This window comes from Pristis pectinata, chromosome 6 (genome assembly GCF_009764475.1).
Source record: "Pristis pectinata isolate sPriPec2 chromosome 6, sPriPec2.1.pri, whole genome shotgun sequence".
Classification (NCBI taxonomy): Eukaryota; Metazoa; Chordata; class Chondrichthyes; order Rhinopristiformes; family Pristidae; genus Pristis; species Pristis pectinata.
In genome coordinates this window covers 3584185-3598785 of record NC_067410.1, presented here as the reverse complement: position 1 = coordinate 3598785, position 14601 = coordinate 3584185, and the positions used below count along the sequence as shown (strand labels likewise).

Below are 14601 nucleotides of genomic sequence, written 5' to 3'. Positions count from 1 at the left end.
GAGGAAAAAAAGGGTAGAAAAAAGAGAGAAAGGCTTGGAAAGGGAAGAAAAGGCATGGTTGAGGGTGGGGGTGGTTGAGGGGATTACTGAAAGTGGGAGAATTCAGTGTTCATGCCATTAGGCTGCAAGGTTCCAAGACAGAAGATTGGGTGCTGTTCCTCCTGTTTGCGCTTGGACTTCTCCTGGCAGTGGAGGAGGACGGTGACTGACATATCTGTGATGGAGTGGGAGGAGGAGTTGAAGTGACTGGCAATGGGGAGATGACCACTTCATGCCACTTCAAAAAGTTTGAAGTCTCCTTGGAAAACATCTGCCTCAGTAAAGATCTGTTTCCTCAGAGTTAGCCGCTTGGGGTGGGCTGAAGTTCTTAAATTACTCTTTTCCACTCCTCAGTCCAAACAAAAGCTTAAAAAGAATTCACGCACGAGATTGTGCAGCCCATTAATTAAATTTCCCACAGGTTGTGGAACATAGACAGCATTTATCCCAGTATATGCAATCTTCAAATTGATTTTTGTTTTTTCTGAATGACTTGTTGCATGACCTCTAAGCAACTGAAGATAGTTACCTGACCTGTACTCCCCCCACAGAGCCAGGTAATGGAGAAATAGATCTTTTAATTCCTCACTAAGGTAAACCACACTCACTCAGAGTTTTATTTTTAATTTCTGCGTCCTTGAACAATTCCACTAGTTAATATTTTAATATGTAAAGTGGTGTTCTGACAGATTGCTGTAAATCCCCTGTGGTAAATATTTGTGTTCCAATTCTCCGACGTTGCTTCAAGTCCTAAAGTCATACTGGATCCTGTGAGATTTTAGAGTTACACTATATATTTAGAGTGTCTAGCATTTCTGTATGATAATAATTTAAAGCATTCTATATCTTTTACCAAATTTATCTAGCGATAGCCATTAAAATTAGACAGGTACTTGGATAGGATAGAGGGACATGGGTCAAATGTGGGAAAATAAGAAAAGATAAGATATTTATTTATTAGTCACATGTACATCGAAACACACAGTGAAATGTGTCTTTTTACGTTACTGAGAATGTGCTGGGGGCAGCCCGCAAGTGTCACCACTCTCCTGGCGCCAACATAGCATGCCCACAACTTCCTAACCCGTACGTCTTTGGAATGTGGGAGGAAACCGGAGCACCCAGAGGAAACCCACGCAGACACACGGGGAGAACGTACAAAGTCCTTACAGGCAGCAGTGGGAATTGAACCCAGGTCGCTGGTGCTGTAATAGCGTTACGCTCACCGCTATGCTACCGTGCCTAGCTTAGATGGGCATCTTGGTTGGCATGGATGTTGGTCCGAAGGGCCTGTTTCTGCGCTGTATAACTCTGTGACTAAGAAAAAAATCAGGCATTTGATTTCTTTCACCACTGCTTGAAAAATAATTCAATGATCTGGGTTGTTCCAGTAATGCAGTAAGGTACAATATAACTGCAACTTTTCTCTCAGTCCTCTGTCATTCTTCCTTCATTCCTTCCTTCCTCCTTTATTCTGCTTCCTTCTTGCCTCTTGTTTTATTTATTTTCCTCCCTATTCCTTCCTTTTTTCTCTTGTGTCTCTCTTTCCTTTCATCATTCCTTTATCTCCTTCGTCTTGTCTTTGTATCCTCCCTCCTCTTTCTGACCTCCTAACTTTCTTGGATGTCTCCCTCTCATCAGTCTACTTTCCATCATTTTTCTACTTCTCCATGAACCCATGAACACTGCCTCGTTATTCCTCTTTTGCACTATTTATTTATTTTTGTAACTTAGAGTAATTATTATGTCTTTGCACTTTACTGCTGCCGCAAAACAACAAATTTCACGGCATATGTCAGTGATAATAAACCTGATTCTGAGTCTGATTCCTATCCCCACTTTCACCTCCCGTTTTTTCATATTGTGTTAGTGTTCTCTTCCACTGCTGATAATTTACAAAAACTATCAGTGATTCCAATCTCATTTCATAGTTTCACAGCACAGAAACAGGCACTTCAGCCCATCATGCCGACCTTTTGAACTTTCATACCAATCCTATTTGCCTGCAGTAGATCCGTATCCATCTGTGCTTCGGCTATTCAAGTGCCTGACCAAATGTCTCTTAAACATAGTGATTTTATGTGACTCCACCACCTCCTCTGGCAGCACAATCCAGATATCAACCACTCTCTGTGTAAAAAAACAAATCCCTCAGATCTCCTTTACATTTTTCCCCTCTCACCTTAAACTTATGCCCTCCTGTTTTGGATACCCCCTACCATGGGGAAGAGAGATTCTGACAATTACCCTTGTCTATGCCACTTATAATTTTATAAACCTCTATAAGGTCACCTCTCAGCATCCTTCGCGCCAGGGAAAACAAGCCCAACCTGTCCAGTCTCTCCCCGTAACTAAAATCCTCCAATCCAGGCAACATTCTGCACTCTATCTAGCACAGCCACCTCATTCCTATAGTGTGGTGACTAGAACTGCATACAGGACTCCAAGTGCGATCTAACCAGTGTTTTGTAAAGTTGAAATGTAACGTTCCAACTTGTGTATTCTATGGCCTGACCTACGGAGGCAAGCATACCGTAAGCTGCCTTCATCACATTCAGGGAACTATGGACAAACCCCAAGGTCCCTCTGTTCATCAACATTCCTTAGTGCCCTCCCATTCACTGGAAGTGTCCTTCCCCGATTTGACTTCCCAAAATGCTTCACTTCCACACTCGACACCCGAGATTGTGCAGACACGGGAATCTGGAGCAACACACACACAAAATGCTGGAGGAACTCAGCAGGTCAGGCAGCATCTATGGAGAGTCGATGTTTTGGGTCAAGACCCTTCATCAGGACTTGCCACACTTGCCAGGATTAAGTTCCATCTGCCAGTGCTTCACCAAACTTTCCACCTGATTCATGCCCTGCGTTGCAAGCAGCCTTCCTTGCTATCCACAACATCACCTGTTTTCTTGTCATCTGCCATCTTACTAATCATACCTCTTACATTCACTTCCAAATCATTAAAATACTGTATATCACCAACAACAAAGGTCAAAGCCGAGTTTATTGTCATATACATGTGTGCACAGGTGCAATGAAAAACTTACTTTCAGCAGCATCACAAGCACATAGCATCAGATAAGCAGCATTCACAAGAAAAACATAAATTAGACATAAATTATACACAATTTTTACAAGAAAGAACACAATTGAAACAAAACAAAGGTCCATTTTAGTGCAAAGTGATCAAAGTAGTCATAGTGTTGCTAAACTGTAGTGATTAGTGTTGTGCCAGTTAGTTCAAGAACCGAATGGTCCCAGCACCAATCCCTGTGGTACACCACTGGTCACAGACTTCAAATCAGTCTTTCCATTCCATAAATCAATCCTTCCACTCCTACCCTCTTCCTCCCATCACCAAGCCAATTATATATCCAGTTAATCAGTTCGCCTTGATCCCATGTGTCTGAACCTTGTGGACCAGCCTACCATGTGGTATTTCTGACTCTGGTTGCATCTGGCTTACACATTGCTTTCAGAACTTGGAAAACTATTTTTGAAATTATAACAGTTCTGTCTGTAATTAACTTGTGTCCCGAACTCCAAGCCATACCATTGTGATTTCCATAAAGTTACTGAATGCAATTTCTGATCTCCTGTGTTATATAAATACTGCAGTGGTCTGCTGCAGACACTCAAGACTGTTCATGTGACTGAGAGGATAATACTTGAAAACTTAATCATTCTTAATATAGACAGAATCCTGTGTGTGATAAGTCAAATAATGTTGATTCCATGCTTGTCAAAAGGTCTTTTCTACCTATGATTCCACCACCCCATAGATACAATCCTGCTGCCAAAATTGAAAAAAAAGGAGTGCTTCCAAAAGTTTCATGTTATTCTGCAAAGGAAAATCTCACGGTTGATAATTTGGTGCAAAGCCACCTTTTATACCCTTTTCCCTCACCTTGTCTGTATCTCAGTAAACTCCCCTGGTCCCACAGTCCTCCAAGATCTCTATGCTGCTGCATTTATATTTCCAGATATCCATTGCTACCTTGGCAGTCGCGCCTTCAGCTGGCTAACTGCTGAGATCCAGATGACTTTCCTATTTAAGACACTTCGTAAATCCTACCTCTCTGAACTTACTTCAGTTACCTGTCTGGACTTCACCCAATCTGTGTCCTTGTGACGTTTTACCTTCTCTTTGCTACGGAAAGGACGTCAAATTTCCTTCTCTGAAGAATCCTGGTGAAGCACATGGGTTTCAACTTAAGGGCACCCTTAATTTTTCACTTTAGACGAAGAATTTAAATTCTCCAGTTTCTACAGTAGGATTCAATCATAACCCTGGATCATTAGCCCAGGTCTCTGGCTACGAGTCCAATAATTTAATTATATGCTACCCTACCCCATGTTGGTTTATTGTTATCTGTTTCTCCCTGTGTTTGAGAGGGCAGCTACCTGAATGGTAAATGTAACAGGGCTGATGGAGGGGGGCAGAGGTGTGCTGAATCAGGGACTTAGTATGGTACCAATCACCTAAATTTGGCACACCAGCACAAACGTGCTGTGACAGTGGTTTCCCTGCAAGTCTTCACTGCGTGAAAAAATGTGGCTCAGTATAACTTTATTTTTGAGAAAGTATAAAAGGCCTTCTCCGGTCAAGGTCCCACCGTACCTTTTGGTATTTCTCAGGCCATTAGACTGTGGCTTCTGAAAATATTTTACTGATGGTACTGCTGTGTAGGAGGGTTTCTCTCTCACCTGCCATTCTTATATATGTGTCAAACCTTTCTGTCTAGCTGGTCTTCGGCTTCTCTGTTGTCCAATGATTTTGCACCATCCTTCTCTTCAGACTGGGGGGTGAGTCACTGATGAAGGGGCACAAATGGCAGGTCCTTTCTCTGCTGCAGAGCAGTTGGTACCAAGCTGATTTCACATCGGTTAACAGCTTTGGCAATATCACTACACCAGTCTCCATACGCATCACTTGCTGCTCCACTGTGAAGTCTCCTCGAGGTATGCCTACCCTGAGGAAGTTTTCCTCCTCCCTTTGATGGGAGTTCTGTGAGACCCTCTCTCCCTGCTCCCCCTCTGTGATCTCTGCTGCTCTCCAGCTCTTCAGCCACGTGCTCACCCAGACTCGCTTCCACAGCCACTGGTCCTTCCTGGGCACTTGTCTTCTTCAGCCCTTTGCCTCTTCTATCTATCACCCCTCGTCTTCTTACATCACTCCCGTTCATACCCCCTCCTCCACTCACCTACCTTCCCCCCCCCCCCCCCCCAACCTGCCAGCCTGCGCTCCTCCCCCTCCCCGACCTCCTTATTCTGGCCTCTGCCCTCTTCCTTTCCAGTTCCGATAAAGAGTCTTGACCTGAAACGTCGACTGTTCATTTCCCTCCATGGATGCTGCCTGACCTGCCGAGTTCCTCCAGCATTTTGTATGTATTGCTCCAGATTCCTGTGTCTGCAGAATCTCTTGTGTCACTTGTATAGATTCCCTCCCTATGAAGAACTCATCACCCCTTACCACTTCTCTATGTACCATAATCCTTGTCACCTATTGCCATCAAACAGACCCTCACCCACCTTCCTCTCCAGTTGTGCTGCCCAGCTTGAGTCACAGCCAGGTCTAATCAACCTGGCGTTAATGTCATAGAGTGCATTTGACCTTCCCAATCCCTCTTATGTATGTGGGAGATTTGATAGGATGGATGGAGAAACTATTTCATCTGGTAGAGCGATCCAGGGCAGGGAGCTCTTAGACTAAAATAAGAGCAAAGCCATTGAGGGGTAAAATCAGAAATCCTCTATTACTTAATTCTTGCATCTCTTTCCCTCGACCGATCTGGTCAGGGTCAATTGAATTGCTCAGGCCTGGGATTGAGTCTGTTTTTTGGGTGAAGGCATTGAGAGTTAGGGAACAAAGTTCAGTAGGTAGGATGGGAATGTCTCATCTGCCACTTAGAGTCAAGGGTTACAGTGGGTTTGCCCTTCTCCACTTCTGACAGATGGATCCTCCCTGATCTCCTCACCGCCGTTGGCCATGCCTTCAACTGTCCACCTCTGAACTCTGGAACTCACTCCCAAAACCTCTCCTCTGTAGAAGATCCACTGTAAAAGGCACCTCTTGACCAAGCTTTTGGTCAGCTGGCCAACTAATGTGATTGGCTGCCGCATCCTGTGACACACAATTAAAAAGGAGCAGGAGTAGGCCACTTGGCCCCTCAACCCTACACTACCATTGAATATAGTCATTGCTGATCTACACTGGCCTCTTCTATGCCAGTTCCCCATAACCCTCAATCCCTCAACCTGTCAAATGTTTATCTATCTGCACCTTAATGATCTGACCTCCACCACCCTCAGGCAGAGAACTCCAGAAATTCTCTGCTGTCTGAGAGAGTTTCCTCCGGGTGCTCCAGTTTCCTCCCACATTCCAAAGACGTACAGGTTAGGAAGTTGTGGGCATGCTATGTTGGCGCCAGAAGTGTGGCGACACTTGCGGGCTGCCCCCAGAACACTCTACGCAAAAGATGCATTTCACTGTGTGTTTCGATGTACTTGTGTCTAGTAAAGAAATCTTATACTCTTATCTTAAATGGAACTGTGGTAAAGATCAGCCATGATCTAAATGAATGGCAGAGAACTTTAAAGGACTGAAAATCAAAAAAAAACTGCTGCAAATGCCAGAAATCTGAAACATAATTGGTCATTGTTTTCGGGTTTATTATTGTCACATGTACCAAGGTACAGTGATCAGGAAATGGTGGGAACACTTGGGTCACATGTACTATGGAATGTCAAAGCTCCAAGCACCAATCAACCCAGCTCTACCCCCATCACCGACTGTGGGACCTTTTGAGTCACACAGAGCCTGGGTTTAATGCCTCATTCCCTATGACTTCTGACAGTGCAGGGAGGGTCTGACCTAAACCATGGGAGGCTGCAGACCAGCCCTGTAGGTGGAGAGACCAAACATGAAAAGCAGAGGTTAAAAACACCATTGGATGTGTTGACCTGACAATGGATGTGTATTGGGACCCTCTCCACAACGCATGGGTTTCCCCCCGGGTGCTCTGCTTTCCTCCCAAATCCAAAAGATGTGCAGCTTGGTAGGTTAATTCGCTGCTGTCTCCTAGTTAAATGGTAGAATCTGGAGGGAGTTGAAGAGAATCTAGGACAAACAAAACCCAGAATTAGTGTTGGAGTAGTGTAAGTGAGTGACTGATGTTTGGCACAGACGCAGTGGGCTGAAGGGCCGGTTTCCATGCTGTTTCTCTCTGACTCAGTAGATCAGGCAGCAACTGTGGAAAAGTACTTCTGAAGTGAACAGTCAACGTCACTGGTTGAGACCCTTTCAGTCCAGATGAAGGGTCTTGACCAGAAACATCGATTGTCCATTTCCCTCCACAGATGCTGCCTGACCCACTGAGTTCCTCCAGCCTTTTGTGTGTTGCTCCAAGTTCCAGCATCTGCAGTCTCTTGTGTCTCCAATTCGCTGACTTTTGATCCTTTTCTCTCTGTGTTCGGCTATCTTTCTGTTCTTCTTCCCACTTTTCCTGCCTTCCCCTGATCCTTCTCCCATCTTTCCTCATTTCTCTCTCCAAGAACAATGTATTTTTTTCTCATTCCTATTCCACAAAACCACCTTTCATTTTCTTAAATGGTCCCCAAGAACAGAAGTACAACCACTGTCAAGGAGATTTGCAATTACGATTGCAATTACTGTCAAGTAGTGCAGGAATACTGGAGACGACAAAAGTTGTGGAGATTCAGATTAGTTTATTGGCATATACACCAGGGTGCAATGAAATTCCTTGCTGGAGTAAATAACATACATAGTAATAATAAATACAACAATGAATATAATGACGAATCCAGAATAGAATGATGTAGAATGTAGTACATCCTGAAGCAGTGCAAAAAGAAATGCTAAAGTGACAATAATGGAAGAGGTAGAATTAAGGTTCAAGAACATGGCTGGGGAAGTTGGGAGAACACACACCAGTCCTCATTGAGGGGTCAGCGGTGGAAAGGGTGAGCTGCTTCAAGTTCCTGGGCGCCAACATCTCAGAGGATCTGTCCTGGGCCCAAAACATCGATGCAATCACGAAGAAGGCACGCCAGTGGCTCTACTTCATTACGAGTTTGAGGAGATTTGGTATGTCACCAAAGACTTCTGCAAATTTCTACAGATGTACAGTGGAGAGCATTCTGACTGGTTGCATCACGGCCTGGTATGGAGGCTGCAATGCACAGGATCGCAAGAGGCTGCAGAGGGTTGTAGACTCAGCCAGCTCCATCACGGGCACAACCCTCCCCACCATCGAGGACATCTTCAAGAGGCGGTGCCTCAAGAAGGCGGTATCCATCATTAAGGACCCTCATCACCCGGGACATGCCCTCTTCTCATTATTACCATCAGGGAGGAGTACAGGAGCCTGAAGACCCACACACAACATTTCAGGAACAGCTTATTCCCCTCCGCCATCAGATTTCTGAACGGTCCATGAATCCGTGAACTCTACCTCGTTATTCCTCTTTTGCACTATTTTATTTATTTTTTGGTAACTTATGGTAATTTTTATGTCGTGCACTGTACTGCTACCGCAAAACAACTCATTTCATGACATACGTCAATGATAATAAATCTGATTCTGATTCTGACCACTAGGAAAGGGATGTGAGAGAGGGGACTGGTTCAGGAGTCTGACAGCAGTGGGGAAGAAGCTGTTCCTGAGTCTGGACGTCTGGGCTTTCCAGCTCCTGTATCTTCTCCCAGAAGATAGGAGAGAGAAAAGGGAATGGCCGGGATGACAGGCATCCCTGACGACACTGTCAGCCTTCCTGGCGCAACGCACGGTGAAGACGGACTGGATGGAAGGAGGTGACAAGCCTGTGACAGACCGGGCAGTGTTTACCACTCTCTGCAGGTTCTGTTGGTCCAGAGCAGAGCCGTACCAGGCTCAGACGCAGCCTTTTAGATATTATGGTGTTGATGGCTAAGCTGTAATGAATGAATGAATGCAGGCAGGTTGAACCAGGTATAAGATTCATGAAAGCTGTTAACAAGAGAGAAACTAGAAGGAATGTTAGCAGCCTGAGGTCTGAGTGAGGCCCACGTGTGTATGGTGAGATAGGGAGTGTGTGGAGGCTGAAGTCCTTCTTTATAAAGCCTTTGATGGCAAGTATGATATGTGACACAGATGTATGGCACCAGTACCTGGAGATCATCACCAGACCTGTTGAGTTCCTCCAGCAGATTGTTGTTCCAGATTGCAGCATCTGCAGTCTCTTGTGTCTCCCGAGGGAACATTGTTGTGCATATCTCTGTCTAAGTGTTGGTTCTAGCTTTGAAGAGGTGGGGGAAGATTCTGGGGAGAGGGAACAGTTGACAACATGGGTTACAGTGAGTACAAGGAAGTTAGACCAGATGTTCAGTGGGATATGGGATCCAAGGAGCAGGAGGGGAACCTGGGGATGGGAGTGGAGGGAGGTTTGGCCAGGAGGAATAGGAACTTGAAAGGAAAGCCTTTAGTTTGGAGACAATGAAATCCATAAGCACTTTGCAGTTGTTTACTTTCCCCAACCTACTAGTCAATTAGAAGAAAATATTTCCGAACAGATTCTGCAGACGTTAATTTGCTCAGTATCTCTCCTTGGTAAAATCAATGTGAAGTTGAACTCTACAGATCAGAGAATTACGATTGCAGTTCTGATGGTAATGAACAATGCAATCACAAGGAAGGTGCACCAGCATCTTTACTTTCTTAAGAAATTAAAGAGGTTCGGCTTGTCACCGAACACTCGAACAAACTTTTACAGATGTACTGTTGAAAGTGTCCTGACTGGTTGCATCATAATCTGGCACAACAATTTAAATGCACATGAATGTAAGAAGCTGCAGGGAGTAGTGGACTCTGCCCAATACATCACAGGCACATCCCTCCACACCATTGGTAGTGTCTACAGGAGGCGCTGCATCAAGGAGGCAACAACAATCATCAAAGATCCCCACCATCTGGGCCATGCCATCTTCTCACAGCTCCCATCGGGCAGGAGGTACAGAAGCCTGAAGTCCCACACCACCAGGTTCAAGAACAGCTACTTCAACCATTTGGTTCCTGAACCAACCAGCACAACACGTAATCACTACAGTTTAGCAACACTATGACCACTTTGATCACTTTGCACTAAAATGAACTTTGTTTTTTTTTGTTCTAATTATGTTCTTTCTTGTAAAAATTGTGTATAATTTATGTTTAAGTTATGTTTTTCTTGTGAATGCTGCTTATCTGATGCTATGTGCCTGTGATGCTGCTGCTAGTAAGTTTTTCATTGCACCTGTGCACACATGGACTTGTGCAGATGACAATAAGCTTGAAGCGAGGAAGGCGGAGAATGATGTGTTGGATATGTCGGCTGGTGGGATGAAATGTGAGGACAAGGGGGACCCTATCCCTGTTGGGTCTGGGAGTGGTGGGGGTGAGAGCAGAGGTGTGGGAAATGGCAGAGATACGGGTGCGAGCTCTCCCGACCACGGGTGGGGGGAAGCTCCAGTTAGAAAAAAAGTTGGACATCTCGAATGTCCTGGAGTGGAAAGCCTCATCATGGGACCAGATGCGGTGGAGGCGGAAAAATTGAGAAAAAAGGATAGCATCCTTGCAAGAGATAGGGTGGGAGGAGCTGTAATCGAGGTAGCTGTGGGTGTCAGTGGGTTTGTAGAAGATGTCAGTGGATAAGGAATCTTCTGAGATGGAGATGGAAAGATTGAGGAAGGAGAGAGAGGTGTCAGAGATAGTCCAAGTGAATTGGAGAGCAGGGTGAAAATTTGTGGTGAAATTTATGAAACTGTTGAATTCCGCACGGGTGCAAGAGTTGGCACCAATGCAGTCGTCGATATAGCGGAGAAAGAGTTGAGGAATGGGGCAGAGTAGGCTTGGAACAGAGATTGTTCAACGCAGCCAACGAAGAGACAGGCATAGCTGGGGCCCATGCGAGTGCCCATGGCTACGCCCTTGGTCTGCAGACAGTGAGAGGAATCGAAAGTGAAATTGTTAAGGGTGAGGATGTTCAGCCAGGTGGAGGAGAGTGTTAGCGAAGGGGAACTTGACCTTTGACTTTGACTTTAATGAGACAGCTGGTTTTAACCAGGCCACTTTCATCCCTCTAGTCACAGAAATGGGGAACATTACCCAAGGTTTCCACTCCTGAGCAGTTGTTTCCGGCCCTACCAATCCTCATTGGTGCTAAAATAAAATACAATCAATCAGACAAAGTATCTGAAGACTTCTGACACTGGTGGATCCATGTTCCAGCTTCTTAGAGGTTAAATGAAGAGTAGGATGGGCAATGATAATTTACATGAAGTATTGATAGGACTCACCATGCCGTATGGTATGGGTCTATAATTTTTGACACTTTGGGCTTCCCAGTTAGTGCAGATTTTGTTTTCATAATGCTCACTTTTCTTTTTACAGAGTCCAGTGGAAGATTTTTCAATAACTGTAGATGCTGCTGCCTCTGTCTGGCTTTTGTCATCGTGTGTTTACGAATACAGATTTCCCTGTCCTGTCACATCCTGTATTACAATGGTACAGACAGGCGAGATGTGGCATTTGATTTCAAAGCCCGCAGTAATAACATGCAAGTTCTAAAAAGGGTCATCTTTTTATCAGAAGCCAAGGATCCAGCATTTGTACAATATTCATCATAGCAGAGCACGTAAATGGCTTTCGTGTTTCAATATACTGAGGATAAGCATGCATAATTTATATGCCCCAGTGGCCTGGGTTCTTTCTGCGATAATATTTCTTCAGGATGTTAGCTTCTCTGGCTCTCTGTCTCTTTTTTTGTTTTTTAATCCCCTGTCGCTCTTTTATACACTAATTGTTTTTTTTCTTGACTTTTGTCTTCTACACAGATCACCCGTAAGGTCAAGTCCATGCAGATGTTCCGTAAGCCAGTGAACGTTGCCATTCAAGGTGACCGGGTAGGGATTTGTGTCACCCAGTTTGACCCCAAGCAGCTTGAGAGGGGCCTAGTCTGTTCCCCTGAGTCCCTGCGCACCCTCTATGCGGCTGTTATCTCCGTGAAGAAGATCCCTTACTTCAAAGGACCAGTCCACACCAAGGCTAAGTTCCATATCACTGTTGGCCACGAAACTATCATGGGAAGGGTAATGTTCTTCAGCCCTGCCCCAAAGGATTTTGATGCCGAGCCTGTGGTGGATTGTTTTGACTTTGATAAGGAGTACCTTTATCAGGAAGAATATCTGTCACCAGGCAAGGACAACAACGTTGATGGCCAAACTGAGGGAGCCCAAGCCCCCAGGCAACAGTGGGCACTGTTGGAGTTTGAGAAGCCTGTCACCTGCCCCAAGCTGTGCCTAGTGATAGGCTCCAAGCTGGACATTGACATCCATACCAATACCTGCAGGCTTGCATTTCATGGGGTCTTGCTGGAAGGCTTCGAGGAGAAAAACTATCCTGAAGTGTCACTGCCCAAACTGAAGGTCTTCAAGTTGAAACACAAAGAGGGACAAGTGGAGAGGGTAAGCAAATCTGACACATCCGCACCACATCTGTCACTTCTTTTACTTAAGATAAGATAAGATTTCTTTTTTAGTCACGTACATCGAAACACACAGTGAAATGCATCTTTTGCGTAGAGTGTGCTGGGGGCAGCCCGCAAGTGTCACCACTCTCCCGGCGCCAACATAGCATGCCCACAACTTCCTAACCCGTACGTCTTTGGAATGTGGGAGGAAACCGGAGCACCCGGAGGAAACCCACGCAGGCACGGGGAGAATGAACAAATTCCGTACAGACAGCGGCGGGAATTGAACCTGGGTCGCTGGCGCTGTAATAGCGTTACGCTAACCACTACACTAGAAGCAATGGTTAGGAGACATTACTATTTCCATTTTCTTATGAAACAGTAAGTGTGAATCTGACAGCTAAAGAAACATAGAGGCACAAGACACTGCAGATGTTCGAATCTAGAGCAAAAAGCGAGCTGCTGGAGGAACATCTGTAGAGGGAAATGGACGGTTGCCGTTTTGGGTCGAGACCCTTCATCTGGAATCTGAATCAAAATGGTTACATACAGTTATATCACACACACAGGGTCCACAAGACCAGTGGTTAAGCATGGATATACTATATTATAAACTCTGAGAAAAAGGAGGTTATATGAAGTCCCACCATATTACAACACACCTTTGACTTGAAACCATTGGTCAGAAACATAAAATAATGCAGCACAAAAATAGGCCAGAAGGATTATTGATTTCCTTGATGTATTTTTCAACATCATCCTTATAATCTAATTCAACAATCTTCCTCACTCCTCTCAGCTTCAGATTATCATTGGTATTGGTATTGGTTTATTATTGTCACTTGTACTGAGGTACAATGGAAAAACTTGTCTTGCCTACCGATCGTACAGGTCAATTCATTACACAGTGCAGTTACATTGAGTTAGTACAGAGTGCATTGATGTAGTACAGGTAAAAACAATAACAGTACAGAGTAAAGTGTCACAGCTACAGAGAAAGTGCAGTTCAATAAGGTGCAAGGTCACAACAAGGTAGATCGAGAGGTCAGAGTCCATCTCATTGTATAAGAGAACCATTCAGTAGTCTTATCACAGTGGGGTAGAAGCTGTCCTTAAGTCCGGTGGTATGTGCCCTCAGGCTCCTGTATCCTCAACCTGGTGGAAGAGGAGAGAAGAGAGAATGACCTGGGTGGGTAGCGTCTTTGATTATGCTGGCTGCTTCACCAGGACAACAAGAGGTAAAGACAGAGTCCAAGGAGGGGACCATCTCATTCCTCATGTATGGACCCTTCAGAAGTTTGCAGCTGAGAATTCACTCCCTTGCCCACCAATCCAGCCTTCCTTGCTAATAGAGCATTTTTATCTGGAAAAGAACGATTCCACACAAAATGAAGTTCTAGCCCATGGTTTTGAAGCTGATTTCTTATTGCTATTATACTTGTAGGGTTTGAGAGCAGAATGTCAATCTACTCAGTCAGAGAGGGCAATCTGCGTTACACTGTCGAGACAAGGAGATATCGGCAATTACACTCTGCAGAGATGGAGATATCTGCAGTCACATTCTGCAGAGATGGAGATATCTGCCGTTACACTCTGCAGAGACAGGGAGATACTTGCAATCATACTTCCTCAGAACAATATCTGCACTCAGTCTGAGAAAAGGAAAAGCAAGCTTTGCTCTGCAGGGTCAGAAGGGGAGAGATATTTGTAGTTATAATCCGCTTGGTCAGAGGGAGTTATATTGACATTTGTATTGTGCTTGGTCAGAGAAAGGAATACCAGCATTTATATACTACAGAGCTAGAAAGAAGGATATCTGCATCTGTACTCCATTCAGTCTGAGTGGAGGGATATCCACAGCTTCTCCGCAAAGCGTGGTGGGTAAGGTGAGTGTGATTTGTGTGAAACCACTGAGTGTCAATAAGTTTTTTTTAAACAGTTAAATTTCTGTATGTGTATTTATTTGTCGTAGTGAGAGTATCTTATTGCATGGTTTGTACTTAGCACATTGGATACTACTGTACAGGGCATGTGCTGGTTGATGTGAAATTT

General features: G+C 44.7%; 1 protein-coding gene across 1 annotated transcript in view; it reads left to right on the top strand.

Moving 5' to 3' along the window:
* eefsec (eukaryotic elongation factor, selenocysteine-tRNA-specific) overlaps positions 1 to 14601 on the top strand; it is a 407191-nt gene that overhangs the window by 180053 nt on the left and 212537 nt on the right. Inside the window, exon 5 of the mRNA XM_052017507.1 lies at positions 11915 to 12544. Within this exon, the coding sequence (XP_051873467.1) occupies positions 11915 to 12544 (630 nt within the window). The remainder of the gene's footprint in view (positions 1 to 11914; positions 12545 to 14601) is intronic.